At 34.1% G+C, this 14,439-nt stretch overlaps 1 protein-coding gene across 2 annotated transcripts in view; it reads right to left on the reverse strand.

Moving 5' to 3' along the window:
• Positions 1–14,439, reverse strand: part of PIK3R3 (phosphoinositide-3-kinase regulatory subunit 3) — a 70,682-nt gene that overhangs the window by 23,981 nt on the left and 32,262 nt on the right. For both annotated transcript variants that reach the window (XM_033114565.1, XM_033114566.1), the window contains exons 2-5: positions 9,679–9,787; positions 7,604–7,702; positions 4,199–4,379; positions 3,408–3,533 (exon numbers count right to left, since the gene is read on the reverse strand). In XM_033114565.1, the coding sequence (XP_032970456.1) occupies positions 3,408–3,533; positions 4,199–4,379; positions 7,604–7,702; positions 9,679–9,787 (515 nt within the window). The remainder of the gene's footprint in view (positions 1–3,407; positions 3,534–4,198; positions 4,380–7,603; positions 7,703–9,678; positions 9,788–14,439) is intronic.

Genomic DNA, 14,439 nt, shown 5'->3' on the forward strand with positions numbered 1-14,439 from the left:
TTGTATGCAATAATTCAGCAATAATACAGAATTCAGCAATACTTTATATTGAATTTAGCATATGCATTTATGTAACTTTTGTACTTTTTAAAAATCAGGAAATTTTAAAATAATTTCTGAAAAAATGATTTTAATAGCTATATAACATTCTATATGTGATCATTTCATCATCCCCTAATGTTGACCACTTATGCTGATTTAACTTGAAGATGCCTTAGTAACTTTTTTCCATTCTATCCCAAACACTGGCTTGATCACAGATAATTCATCTAGAAGAGCTAAAGGAATACAGAGAAGCTGAAATTTGCAATATGAAAAAAAACATACACAGGGCTGCCGGATGGCTTAGTTGGTTAGAGTGCAAGCTCTTAACAAGGTTGCCAGTTCGATTCCCACATGGGCCAGTGAGGAATCGGCCCATGGGCACCCTCCACAACTAGATTGAAAACAGCGACTTGACTTGGAGCTGAGCTGCGCCCCCCACAACTAGATTGAAAAACAATGACTTGACATGGAGCTGATGGGTCCTGGATAAACACAGTTCCCCAATATTCCCCCCCTCCAAAAAAAAAAAGAAGCATATACCCTGACGCATACCACAGACACTGTGTTAAGTATCAGATAGGAAAAAAAATATCAAAATCATTCTGAATAACTAATTAAGTAATAAAGAAAACCTGAAAAATAAAATGGAACCAAACACCTCATGGAAAAAATGGACCATTACAGCATTTCTGGCTACTATAATCCCATACTTTTCCCAATTAGAACTGCATCTCATGACTAATCTGTAATCCTCAGAAGCCAATAACCCCTAATCAGCTCCACCAATCCTGAGGTCCTTGGTGTAGTCTCTGTCTTTACATTGCCCTACACACACACTAACTTGGAAATAAGAGAAAGGGCTTTGGGCTGGGAAAATCAAGAGCATAAATACTATGGTCAGAACAAGGCACCATGAGTTACAGTAATACTGGAATAGCTCATAGCCGACTCACCATTCCACAGCTAACAATTATAAGCTATAGACAAAGATATACAAAACAAATATTGTATGTTATAGTCAAATTGTCAAAAACAAAGAGAGAATCTTAAAAGCAGCAAGAGAAATAACTCATCATGTAGAAAGGATCCTCAATAAAATTAATAGCTGATTTCCCATCAGAAACCATGGAGGTCAGAAGACAGTGGGACAGCATATTTAATACCCTGAAAGAAAAAAAAACTGTCAACCAATAATTCTATATCCGGCAATACTGTCCTTCAAGAATGAAGGAGGTGAAAAAAAAAGAGAACGAAGGAGAAATTAAGATATTCCCAGATAAACAAAAGTTGAGGAAGTTTATTACCAATAGACCTGCTCTACAAGAAACTCCTTCAGGCTGAAGGACATGAGACAGTAACTCAAAGGCACATGAAGAAATAAAGAACCTGTTACACGTAACTGCACAGGTAAATATAAAAGCCAGTATTATTGTACTTTTGGTTTGTAACTCTTTTTCCATATGATTTAAAGGACAAGTGCATAAAACAGTAATTGTAAATCTATGTTAATGGGTACACAATGTATAAAAATGTAATTGGTAAAAATAATATGAAGGGAGAGGGACAAAGATGTACAGAAGCAACGTGTTTATACACTATTGAAAACTTATTGAATAGTAAGTTGGTATTATTCATACTAGGTTATTATGCAGTTAAGATATTAATTGTAACTGACAGAACTAGAAAAAAAAAACCAATATTGATATAGAATATCTGAATGAACCATCAATCACCTTGACCTAAATGATATTTACAGAGCTATACCAACAACTATATTAATCATTATCAGTGCCCATGGAATGTTTACAAAAATAAGGCATGTGTTAGTTAGGTCATAAGTCAATAAATTTCAAGACTGTAACCAGTGACTACAACAAAATTAAATTAGAAATAATGTCTAGAAAAGCCCCCAATACTTAGAAATTAAAGAACATATGGGCCAAAGAAGAAATAACAAGGGAAATTAGAAAATATTTTAAACTGAATAATGAAAACAACAGTATAACAAAATTTGTGGGATACACCTATAGCAGTGCTTAAAGGGAAATTTGTAGCTTTAAGTGCTTGTATTAGAAAATAAAAATGTTTTAAAACCAATGAACAAAAGTTCTACCTTAAGAAGCTAGAAAAAGAAGAGCAAATTAAATTGAAAGAAAGAAGAAAGGAAATAATAAAGATAAGAGCAGAAATCTATGAAATAGAAAACACTAGGGGGAAAAACCCCATTATTGTTATCTCCTAGAAAGGACTCAGGCAAGTTATCATTGCCCTGAGAATTCACTTTGAATTTAGTAGAATGAACAAATGCTACTATAACATGGACTGATCAACACAGACTAATGCTTCTATAAATCATTTGATGTTCAAAGTAATAACCTATGTTTCAAAAGACTGTGAGTGAGAAACCCAGTGAAATGTTTTCTGAGGCCACTGTTGACACAAATATCGCAACAAATAAAACTCCCCTGAAGACCTGCACCATCCTCAAAATTCCTAGCACCATTTACATATTATGTAACAACTCACGGCAAATTAAACCAACCCAAGTGTAACTTAAAGAGAGTCAAAGTAGTTCTAGGAAAAAAGCAGATTATTCTTCAGAATTTTCCTTTATATCATAAATGTGATAAAAGTGATATTATTAAGGTTTATAATCTAAAAACTATGTGGCTGAGACTACCGGTGGTCCCACCATTTCCATTAGCTCCTTCTTCCTCAGTAAACTCCCAAATGTTAATTGTGCACACCTGACCAGATAAAAACCAGCTTTCTTAGCCTCTCCTGCTAGTGGCTAAGGCTTCCACTCTCCTCCCACTGGCTAGACATAGCTCCCCCTAGTTGTGATCTGGAGCTATGTTTACCAGTGGGAGGAGAGTAGAAGCAATATGTTTCTTCTACCAAGTAGCCTTAAAAATGGGAACGTTCCTTTCTCCTTCCTATTCTTCCTTCCTGTTTGCTAGAATATGGTTGTTATGACTGATACTGGAATAAGTCAGCTTCCACACATAGCAAAGCATCAATACAAAAGAACCCTAAACCCTAATGACTGTGGAGTTGCCATAACACCCCTGCCCTATCTATACATGAAAGAAAAATAAATTTCTATCTGAAGCCTTTGTTATTTTGTTATTTTTTGTCACTTGCAATCAATCCTTATCTAGTTAATACTAACTGATATAAAATACATCCTTAACCAATTAAAAAAAGTGATTTATGAATGGGAGAGGAATTTGTATCATCAAAGTCTCAAAAAGTCTATTTAAAATATTAAGACAGCTAAAGATCATCAGGTGAATTAAAGAAAATCTGATGGAACTATAACATTGCATACTTATTGGCCTAAACAACAAAAATATACTAACCTGGGATGTTCTGGTATATTCTTCATATAGCCTGTCATACTCTTTACTCTTTTCCTGATACTGAGAGTGATACTCTTGCAGTTTTTTACCTACTGCATCAATGTTGTCTTCTTTTACCAACTGATCCTATGCGTGAAAATAAAAGAAATAAAGAATGTTGGGGGGAGGGTGGTGTTAGATGAGGGTAAGGGGGATCAAATATATGGTGATGAAAGGAGAACTGACTCTGGGTGGTGAACACACAATGGGATTTATAGATGATGTAACACAGAATTGTACACCTGAAATCTATGTAATTTTACTAACAATTGTCACCCCAATAAATTAAAAAGAAAAAATAATTTAAACACACACACACACACACAAAAGATGTTAACAATTCTGACATGAATTTTCCACATCTATTTATTTTTAAAATGTGTTTCTACTGTAAGTTTAAGCCACTGTATTAATATCAAGCATACAAAAGCACTAAATCCTTTTAACACTAAGATCAACCTTTAGATCACAACAAAATAGTTAATACTTTAAAAATAAGAAATGAAGTATAAATAGGAAATATAAACAGAAGTATTTTTACATAAAGTCAATAAATACATGCAACATGCTATTAAGAAATAGTTGTCATAAAGTTCTAAAATTCTTAAATATTCAGTAGAAAATTAAAAATGACTAGATTTCTTTTTTCTTTTTAACTGATAAGCCTGGTAAATTAGAATCAAATTACGTTGTTAAACAATGACTTGCTGAATAGTTATCAAGAACGTCTGTTCTTGAACGTCTAATCATACCTGTTGGTATTTGGACACTGGATACATCAGCTTCACATCGAGTTTGGGATTGTACTGAGCAAGAGATTCATGGTGATAGTGGTTAATGAGCTCCACCACAGAATTAAATGTCAGAGGATCAGAAAAGCCATATTTACCATCTCGATGATAGATCTTTATTAACTTATTATTGCCTCCCTTCCTGTGAAGAACAAGACAACAATTGTACATTTTTTCCCTATTCTATTGAAGTACTACTTTCATATGGAGATAGTATGAAAGCTAGATATCACATAACAATCAAATTTTATTATGTTAATGAGACTGGAACTAGTGAAAAGGCATATATAATTATGTGTGTAAAAGTATATATAATGTCATATTATTTTTATAACTATTTCTTCTGTCTATCTTCATTACTAAAGGTCAACATACCTACACAGCATTCACTATCAACAAATTTGGCTAAATCACTTAAGAAAAATAACTATAACAGAAGTGTATTGTATCTTTTGTTTATTTTTTGAATGAATTTTCTAACTTAAATTCTGTCAATATATTTTCAGGAAGAACAGAAACAATCTCTTTAGGACCTAAATATTATGGGGTTGTATGTCTGTGGAGGGAAGCAGAAGCCATCTCTGTATGAAGAGGGATGATAAACATTTGTCACATAATCACCAACACCTTCAAGGTTTTACTGTTAATGACCAAACAAAATTAAGCTCTTTGAATGATTTATAACTGAGTAATTTATCTAGCACTTTACATTATTTTGTCTTGTATAGTTGCTTATAATTCTTAGAAATGACTATTTATTTATGCCATCACAGTATGTGAATGATTCAACTGTCATTCAACTGTTTTACAAAGTATAGCTTTGGAAGAGCCATTTATATTAGATGAGTGAAATTTGATGCTTGAATAGTTGCAACCACTTTCGTTTACTGAATCTTATCCAATGGTCCTTTAAAAGGTAATTTATAACCAAAGCTTAAAATGGCAAATTTTTGCAAGTCCCATAAGGTATAATCTAAAACCACATCAGGTTAATTCATTATACCTTAGCAAAATACTGCACCATTCCCACTCAACTGTTCTTATAGCCACATGCAAACTTAATAGGGGTAAAATATGCCTCTATATGTCTTTATGCCATGCTATTACACATGATAAATGAGGCACTGGGATTTGTGAAAGGTCAAACACAATAGTGTTGAATCTATGTACTGACTTAAATTAAATAGTGCTTAGAAGATCAGTATTTAGATGGATGAAGAACTATTCCTATAAAATGTACAGTCGTAGGATCACATAATCATATAGATGTGTATACCCATACATATACTCACAATAAATGCAAGCTGATCTCTCTGCTAGAGAAAAGTTAAAAGGCACTCATTCATTCCACACAAAAAAATTATTGAACATCTACTATGTGCCAGGAACTCTATATGACACTAGGTGGATATTGTGATGTAAACAAACCAGATACATACAATCCATTCTCTCATGGAACTTCCAGTTTAGGAGCATAAGGAACATATCTACATCTTTAAGCTTATAAAGAGGATAAATAATTTCTCATCAAGATAGAACATAAACAACTAGATATATCAAATGGTAGTAAGTCCTATGGAAAAAAAATTCAGCAGAGTAAAGGGAAGAGAGAGGTCTGGGGATGGAGTGATTGCTATTTTACATATGTTGCACAAGGAAAACGACTCTGTTCAGAGTCCTAAATAAAGTGAGGGGCTAGCACAGCAGATATCTGGGAGAAAAGTTTTCCAGGCAGAAGGAATAGCAAGGGCAAAGCCCCTGAGGTAGAAGCAAGCTTGACATGTTCAAAAAACAGCAAGGAGGTCAATGATGCTGGGGCTGAACTAGCAAAAGGGAGTAGTAGAAGACGAAATGATGTAAAAAAAGCTTAGATCATTTAACAGCCTGGAAGTCATTGTAAGGACTCTGGCTTTTACTGAGTAAGATGGGGAGACATGAGAGGGTTTTAAGCAGAATAATATCATCTCTCTTGTGTTTTAAAAGGCTCACTCTAGCCGCTGGACTAAGACCATTCAAAGTGGGCAGAGGTAGAAGTAGAAAGATCAATTAGGAGACTCCTAAAATACTTCAGGCAAAAGATGATGGTGTCTTTAGACAAGGGTAGCAGTAGTGGAGAGACTGAGAAATGGTGGGATTCTGAACATATTTTGAAGAGACAGCTGACAGGATGTGTTGATAGCCTGGATATGGGTATGAGAAAAAGAGACAAGATTAAGATGATGTCAAAGTTTTTATCTTAAGCAATTAAAAGAATAACGTTGTCATTTATTGAAATGAAGAAGGCTATATAAAAAGAACATGTTGAAAGGGGATAAAACATTTTGCTTTTAGATGTAAGTTTGAAATGCCTAGTGAACATCCAAGAGCAGATGACCCAGCAGCCTACTTGAAGAATCTAAAGTTCAAGAGAAAGGTCTGGGCTAGCAGTAGAAAATAAAGAACTGTCACCCTACGTAAAATGTAGGTGGTAGCTGAATTTTCTTCTGGCCCTATACTCTCTCCTATGCGTTAAATCTGGATTTGAACATTTCTTTTGCTACTGACTCGCTACATACTGACTTGCTTATGTGTCTTTAGGCAAGTTTTTTTTACCATGTTCAGCGTCAGTAGTCTCATCTATCAAATAGAAATATTAATACCTACCTCATAAGGTGGCTGTGAAGAATAAGTAAGATACTGCATGTAAAAAGCTTACTACAAGGGAGTTGTTATTGTTGCTGCTGTTATTATTCTTTAGATAGTCCCTTTTTTAAAAAAATCACAAGACTTTATTGTAATTAGGCTATTTTAATCATTAAAATTAAATGTGGAAATATCTAATGGAGTTTTCCTAATCTTTTAAAATATATGTCCAATTTTTGTAAATATAAAAAGTGATACATCCATCATTTATAAGATTCTAATATGCTCACATGGACGGCATGATACAGCCGAGAACTGCTTTATCATCTACATTTCACCCTAAATAAGGTTGAGTTTTACTCTCTGAAGTCTACTTTAAGAAAAGTAATAAGGTTAATAGAGGAGGATTCCCAACATATCATGAATAACCTTAGGTTGTGCACATGACCTCGACTTCACTCATAAGGTCAATAGTATACTCCTTACTTCTTTACATTTAGGGATTTTAGCTTTTTCATTTTACTGCTACATAAAAATTAAAAATGTAGCTATTTTTATGTAAGACATATAAATATTTAATGTATAGAAAAAGGTTAGTTAACCAAACTAAAAATTATGTACCTAGATTAAATTAAAAAATGAGAAATGTGTGTATAAAGATTTAAATAAAATACAGAAATCTTGTATATCCAGACATGAATAATGCTAGTAAGAAAACTAACTGAAATGTTGAAAAATACTCACCGCAAAGTCAAAGTATAATCTCCCTGCATTTTTGTTGAGGCATCTCTAACCAAGAAGGTACCATCCGGCATGTCCCGTAATTTGTCATTTACCTCCTCCCTGAAGAATTATAGGAAAAATTTAAAAAATGTAAGCATTGTTTGTCCTCTTCATATATTATAACTAAGGCTAGTTGGGAGGGGGATATATGGCAAGTTATAGAATAATGGAGGCCTTCAGAGGTCACCGAGTTCCTGCCCCTAGATATGCTCTTGTGTTTTGATTTTTGCTACTATGCAATCTAAGGAAGGGCTATTTGCTTCTTAAACTCTTCCAGATTTCAACTGTCTGTAGGGAATAGTGTTTCCATTAGCCTTTAGGGCTTCCTTAGGCAGGTCTGAACTTGTAGAGTTTCAGGAAAAACCAGCAGCTGTTTAGAAAGGTTATATTTAAGCAACAGTGGCAGCTGTGTCTAATCAGAGGGGGTAAATTCACTAAGTTCACAACCTTTCAAAATAATATTCTCCAATATGAATTTATACTAATAAATTCTTCTGCAGAGCTGATTTAGGACTTTAAGCAACACTAAAACACTCAAAGGAAATGGCAGGGCATAAACTGAATTATAGAGCAAGTTTTAAAATATAAATTTAAATGGTATTTAAATATAATAGATCCTTTTATTGTACAATGCTAAAATAAAAATTTTCTAATTTTAATATAAAATATATTGTCTTCCACAAAAAAACTATGGGATTACCATGTAACCCAGAAATTCTACTTCTGGGTCTATACCCAAAAGAACTGAAAGCAGGAACTTGAACAAACATTTATATACCAATGTTCATGGCAGCATTATTCACAACAGCCAAAGCTAAAAACCCAAATGTTCATCAAAACCAAATGTCCAGATGAATAAGTAAATAAAAATGTGATATACATATATATACATATATATGTGTATGTGTGTGTGTGTGTGTGTGTGTGTATATGCACGGATATGTGTGTGTGCATATATATATGCACGGATAAATAAATGTATATATAAATGGAATATTATTCACCTTTAAAAGGAAATTCTGACACATGCTACAACATGGATGCACCTTGAAGACATTATGCAAAGTGAAATAAGCCAGTCGCAAAAAGACAAATAATGTATGATTATATTTATACGAGGTATCTAGTATAGTCAAATTCATAGAAACAGAAAGTAGGATGCTTGTTGCCAGGGAGGGGCTGGGGAGAATAGGAGAAAAGGGGAGTTAGTGTTTCAAGGCTACAGAGTTTTACTTTGGGAAGATGAAATAGTTCCAGAGATAGACGGTGTTGATGGTTGAACAACAACATAAATGTACTTTATGCCACTGAAATGTACATTTAAAGATGGTTAAAGTGGTACCTAAACAACTAACTAAATAAATAAATGCCCTTTGGTATTTACAGAACAGACAAGAGAAAGAGAGGGACAAGCATATTGAGGAATACAGCATCAACCTGAAACCTGACTGCAGAAATGGATAGTGCTTTTTAAAGACAAGAAAATACAATATTCAAATTTAAAACTTTTTTTTTCCATTCCCTAGGTTCAAAATTTTCCCAAACCACATTTTATCCAAAAAGCAAATGTGTCCTAGAGTCCTTTTTCCCAAAATGAGGTGTGTGAAGAGTGCATCAAAATCACATGGGGAGGTTGTTAAATGCAGATTCCAGGGCCCCAACCCAATTGGTTCTTGTGTATGTGAACATTGTGGAACCACTGCCTTAGAAACAGAAAGGTAAGGAAAATTAAGTTCCTATAGGTATCTTTTATCCTAAAAGCTGTGTAACTATCTTAAATTTATGTTTCATTTATTCAGAAATCTATCCTCAATGTAGTATTAAAAGTACAATCACCCATCATTTCAAGGTTTTCTTGTCACTTTTTTATGAGAAGAAAAGCATTTAGAAAGTTTTGAAAGGTTCTCACACACAATTTCTTAAATGGTAATCTTTAAATGACACCTAGTGGGACATTAAAATGTTTTATCTTAACCACTAATTCTTAAAAATGATTTTTTAAAAACTGCATTCAATTATAGTAGCATTCTAGTTACCTTGAAATATCCCCCCAGTACCATTCTGCATCCTGAAGAGAAACAGAACCGTCCTTCATTCCATTTGTAACAGCTGAAGTCGTTGGCTTAGGTGGTTTTGGTGGAAGAGCTAGAAGAGAAATGAATATTATTTTGTAGATGTAAATTATCATTTGTTTTCTAATTTCCTCAATCAGGAACTGCTCATTAACCAATGTACATTAAGATTCAAATAATTATAAATCAAGTTGTATTATTTTATGTTAAATGTTAAACATTAGCCAAAGAAGGAATCTTTTTAGCACTATACCAACAATTGTCTGAAAAGTGAAAATTTCAAGCTAATTAGGTTTTTTCCATTCTTATAAAGAACTAACTTTTAATTCTGAACAGATGTCCAAAAAAACTTCATCATCTTTCAAAAGACAATGCGATGTCTTTTCACAAATAATTTAGTCCAAAAGCCATTAAGTGGGACTGGTGGTGATGGCTAAGAGTTGCTGTCAGAGCCAGTTAGCTGGGGAGGCGTATGCCCATGTAGGAGGGTGGCAGCACAGCACAGGATCCCAGAGCTTGGGCAGGGTGAGGAGGCTATCCTCACAGGGACAGCCTGGCATGGGGTGTTGAAGCTAAGTGAAGTAAGAAGGGCAGTGGCACAGGGCCCAGGTGGCACAGAGTATTGGAGACCGAGCCAGTAAGGACATAGTCTTTGGAAGTGGGCCTCCCAAAGCAGTAGGGCAAAGCCAGATAAGGGTAAAGAGAGTTTCTACTTGGGTAGGGGAGGAGAGGTAGCAGGGGGTATGCAGCAACAGCTATAAGAGATTGTGTACATACAAAGAGGTGGATCAAATACATAAAGTCATTCAAGATAATAGGAGCCAGGTTTCTCACAGTCTAAAAAGGAATTTACAAATATAGAAAGGTAAAAAATAGAATGAACCCTCTGATTTGGACAGGAATTGCAGCTATTAATGTGAACTCGTGGAATTCAATAGCTAGCTAGCTAGACAGAGATAGACATACCTAAGTCTATATTTACAGGGAATAACTATTCTCTAGCTCTGCCCCTTGAGAGGTCCTGGGACCAGCAACACCCCAATATGCACACCTAGCACCCAGACCTTGGTTTCAAATGCCATTCTCTACTAAAAGCCATTTGGAGCAATGGTGGATTCCAGGGCTGGGATAGAGCAAGTATCAAATGAATCTGGAACATCATGCCAAAAAGTAAGCAATTGCTCAAAGAATGAGGGGCCATGACAAAAACAAAAAAATCAAAGGGTTCCCATTACCAAACCTAGAACAATTGGAGCATCAATACAAATATGATAACAAGGGAATATAAGCCATTTTTAAAAATTGGAATCTATGTGCTCATGCTGATATAAATGAATAAATGAAAAAACTAAAAAATTAATGAAAAGGAAGATTTATATAATCTCAGAGGGGGCCTTCCCACAAAATGCTTATTAATCACACAATTAAAAAGACTAAGATAACAGTGGAGAAGCATGTCAAACATCACCTTAATCAAGGAATCAAGGTTAATACCACCAGTAATAGTGGAATCGTGGGCCACCAATAGGATGCACTGAGAAGGACACAACATCACTCCTGTGACATTCTTGCCGAATATGCATAAACTGAATCTAATCATGAGGAAACATCAGACAACAACAAATGAGAGACATTCCACAAAATAACTGGCCTGTAATCTTCCAAAATGTTAAGGTCGTAAAACTCAAGAAAGACTGAGGAACTGCTCCAGATTGAAGAAGACTAAGAGAATCATGACAATTAAATGCAATGTGTGATTCTGGACTGAATCCTCTTGTTACTAAGGAAATTACTGGTACAATGGACAAAACCTGAATCTGAGAATGAGATGACAGTAAGACATCAATATTAATTTTTTTATTTTGATGGTTGTATTGTAGTTATGTAGAAGAATGTTCGTGTTTGCGGGAAATACAAATGGTCATTATGGGGCATGATGTTGGCAACTTACTCTCAAAGATTCAAGAAAATCAAGTTACTTGTACTGTATTTGCAGCTTTTCTATAAGTTTGAGACGACTGTTCCAAAAAAATTTTTTTAATTAACAAAAACGTTAAAGACAATATTGAGGGAAAGGGGGAAAAAAGTGAATATATATGTTCTTCAAAACAGAAACTCTTTCTTGTCAAATGATTGTCAACAAGGATGTCAAGACAATCCAACTGTGAAAGAATAGTCTTTTTAATAAATGGTGCTGGAACAACTGGGTATCCACATGCAAAAAAATCCAACTGGACCTCCATCTCACATCATATGCAAGAATTAACTCAAAATACATCAAAGTCCTAAATACAAGAGCTAAAATTATAAAACTTTCAGAAGAAAACAGGCTTAAATCTTAATAGTTTCTTAGATGTGACACCCAAATACTAACAAACAACAAAAGAAAAAATCAACTAGATTTCATCAAATTTAAAAAATTTTTGTGCTTCAAAGGACACCATCAAGAAAGTAAAAAGATAACCCATAGAATGGGAGAAAATCTTTTAGTCATTTATCTGATTTTGAAATTTTGTATTTAGAATAATAAAGAACTCTTGCAACTGAATTATTATTAAAGACAAATAACCCTATTAAAAATGGGCAAAGGATCTGAATAGTCATTTCTCCAAAGAAGACATACAAATGGCCAACAAGCACATGAAAAGATACTCAATTCCCATCAAGGAAATGAAAATCAAATCCTCGAGATACCACTTCACACCCAGTAGGATGACTATAATCAAAAAGACAGGTAATAGTGTTGGTGAGGATATGGAGAAATTGGAACTCTCATACACTGCTCATGGAAATGTAAAATGATACAACTGTTTGGAAAATAGTCTGACAGTTCCACAAACGGTTCAACGTCGAGTCACCATATGACCCAGCAATTTCAATCCTAGCTATATACTCAAGAGAAACGAAACATACATCCACACAAAAACTTACATATAGCATTACATAATAGCCAAAAAGTGGAAACCCCAAATGTCCATTAACAGATGAATGAATAAAAAGAATGCACTATTAATATATATCTATGCAATGGAATATTATTTGGCAGACGAAAGGAATGAAATGCTATAACATGGATGAACCATGAAAACAGTAGGCTAAGTGAAGGAAGCCAGTCATGAAAGACCACGTATTTTATGATTCCATTGCCCAGAACATAAAAATCTATAAAGACAAAAATTAGAGGAATGGTTACTTAGGCCTGGGTAGGTTAAAGGGAAAAAGGGAATGACAGCTAATGTGTGCAGTTGTTCCTTTTTGGGGTAATGAAAATGTTCCAAAATTGCTCGTGGTGAAGGTTGTACAACTCTGTGAACATACTAAAGAACTATGGAATTATACACACACTTTAAGTGGGTGAATTGTATGGTATGTGAATTATATCTCAATAAAGCTGTTAATTAAAAAAAATCAGACTTCTGAAATTACTAGATGAGGGTGGGAAGAACTTGGTATAATCTATACTCTTTTTTCTAAATGGCTACTTACTTACCTTGTTTAAAAAGGATTTGAAATTGCTTATGAAAGTAGCTATAGTTGAACTCTAATTTTTCAAAATTTAAAATTCTTCTACTTATCAACTTATAAGGATTAACAGTTTAAACTTGTGCTATACAAAGCACTGCTATAGCTATGAAAGTACAAAGACAAGGCATTTCCAACACTTAAAAGAACAAATCTAGAAAAATGATACATAGAAACACCTAACCATAATACTCAGCAGAATGAGGTAAATACTGTAATAAAGGTAAAAACAAAGTGTAATAGAAACCCAGTAAAAGAAGCAATTGATCCTCTCCTAGGGAAACTTTAAGTTCAAACACTAAGCTTCTCAAAACTAGTCCTTACTGAGCTGAGTGCCACGACCAGCAGGGCCCAAAAAGAACCAATCTGCCTCCTTGAATCAGCAGGTGGGTTACACTTGAATCGCAAAAGCAGTCACAGAGACTTGCCGTTGTCTATAACCCTTCTCTGGAGAAGCTCTATACTGAATTGACTTGCCCAGACTGTACCGGGAAGGTGCTATTTATGGATGATGATAGTTCACTACAGCTCTACCATCAACAAACATATAATGACCATATCACAACTATTACATAGGGCTTTCCGTAGCCTCCTTGTATCTTGCTTTTTCTCATCTGAAGAAATGTAAGAATGAAATTATTACAAAGCAGTTCCTACATAAAGTTGCTAAAAAAACACAATCATTATGTGTTCACTGTAAGATCTGAAATGAATGCAATAATGGCCTTATTTCTATATTCTTATCTATCATCACTTCCTACATATATTAAATATTTATTAAATACCTCCTACATATATTCTAAGAGCTGGGAATACAGCAATGAACTAGATAGACAAAGTCCCTATACTTATGGACTTTATAATCCAAAACGGTAAATTTCAAGATAATTCTTTATTCCTAAAATTATGAGTATGTTCAACTAAATTAAAATTTAGCTCAATTAAACTAACCTGAGTCTTCACACTAAGTCTTTTGCTTTCTTTGGCAGTTGTTCCCATCCCCATGTAAATTACAGAATTTACTGGATAAAAATTTACCTTAAATAACCTTCTAATTACATGAAGATAAGCAGATTTATATCTGTATGTTGCTTCCAGATTATGATATTATAAAGGTAAAAAAATTACAAATCACATACATTTTAAGTATGGCAAGTGGGACATAATGAAGGAAAAGCTAATTAGAGTACAGTAATTATCTTT

Source organism: Rhinolophus ferrumequinum, chromosome 9 (assembly GCF_004115265.2).
Source record: "Rhinolophus ferrumequinum isolate MPI-CBG mRhiFer1 chromosome 9, mRhiFer1_v1.p, whole genome shotgun sequence".
NCBI lineage: Eukaryota > Metazoa > Chordata > Mammalia > Chiroptera > Rhinolophidae > Rhinolophus > Rhinolophus ferrumequinum.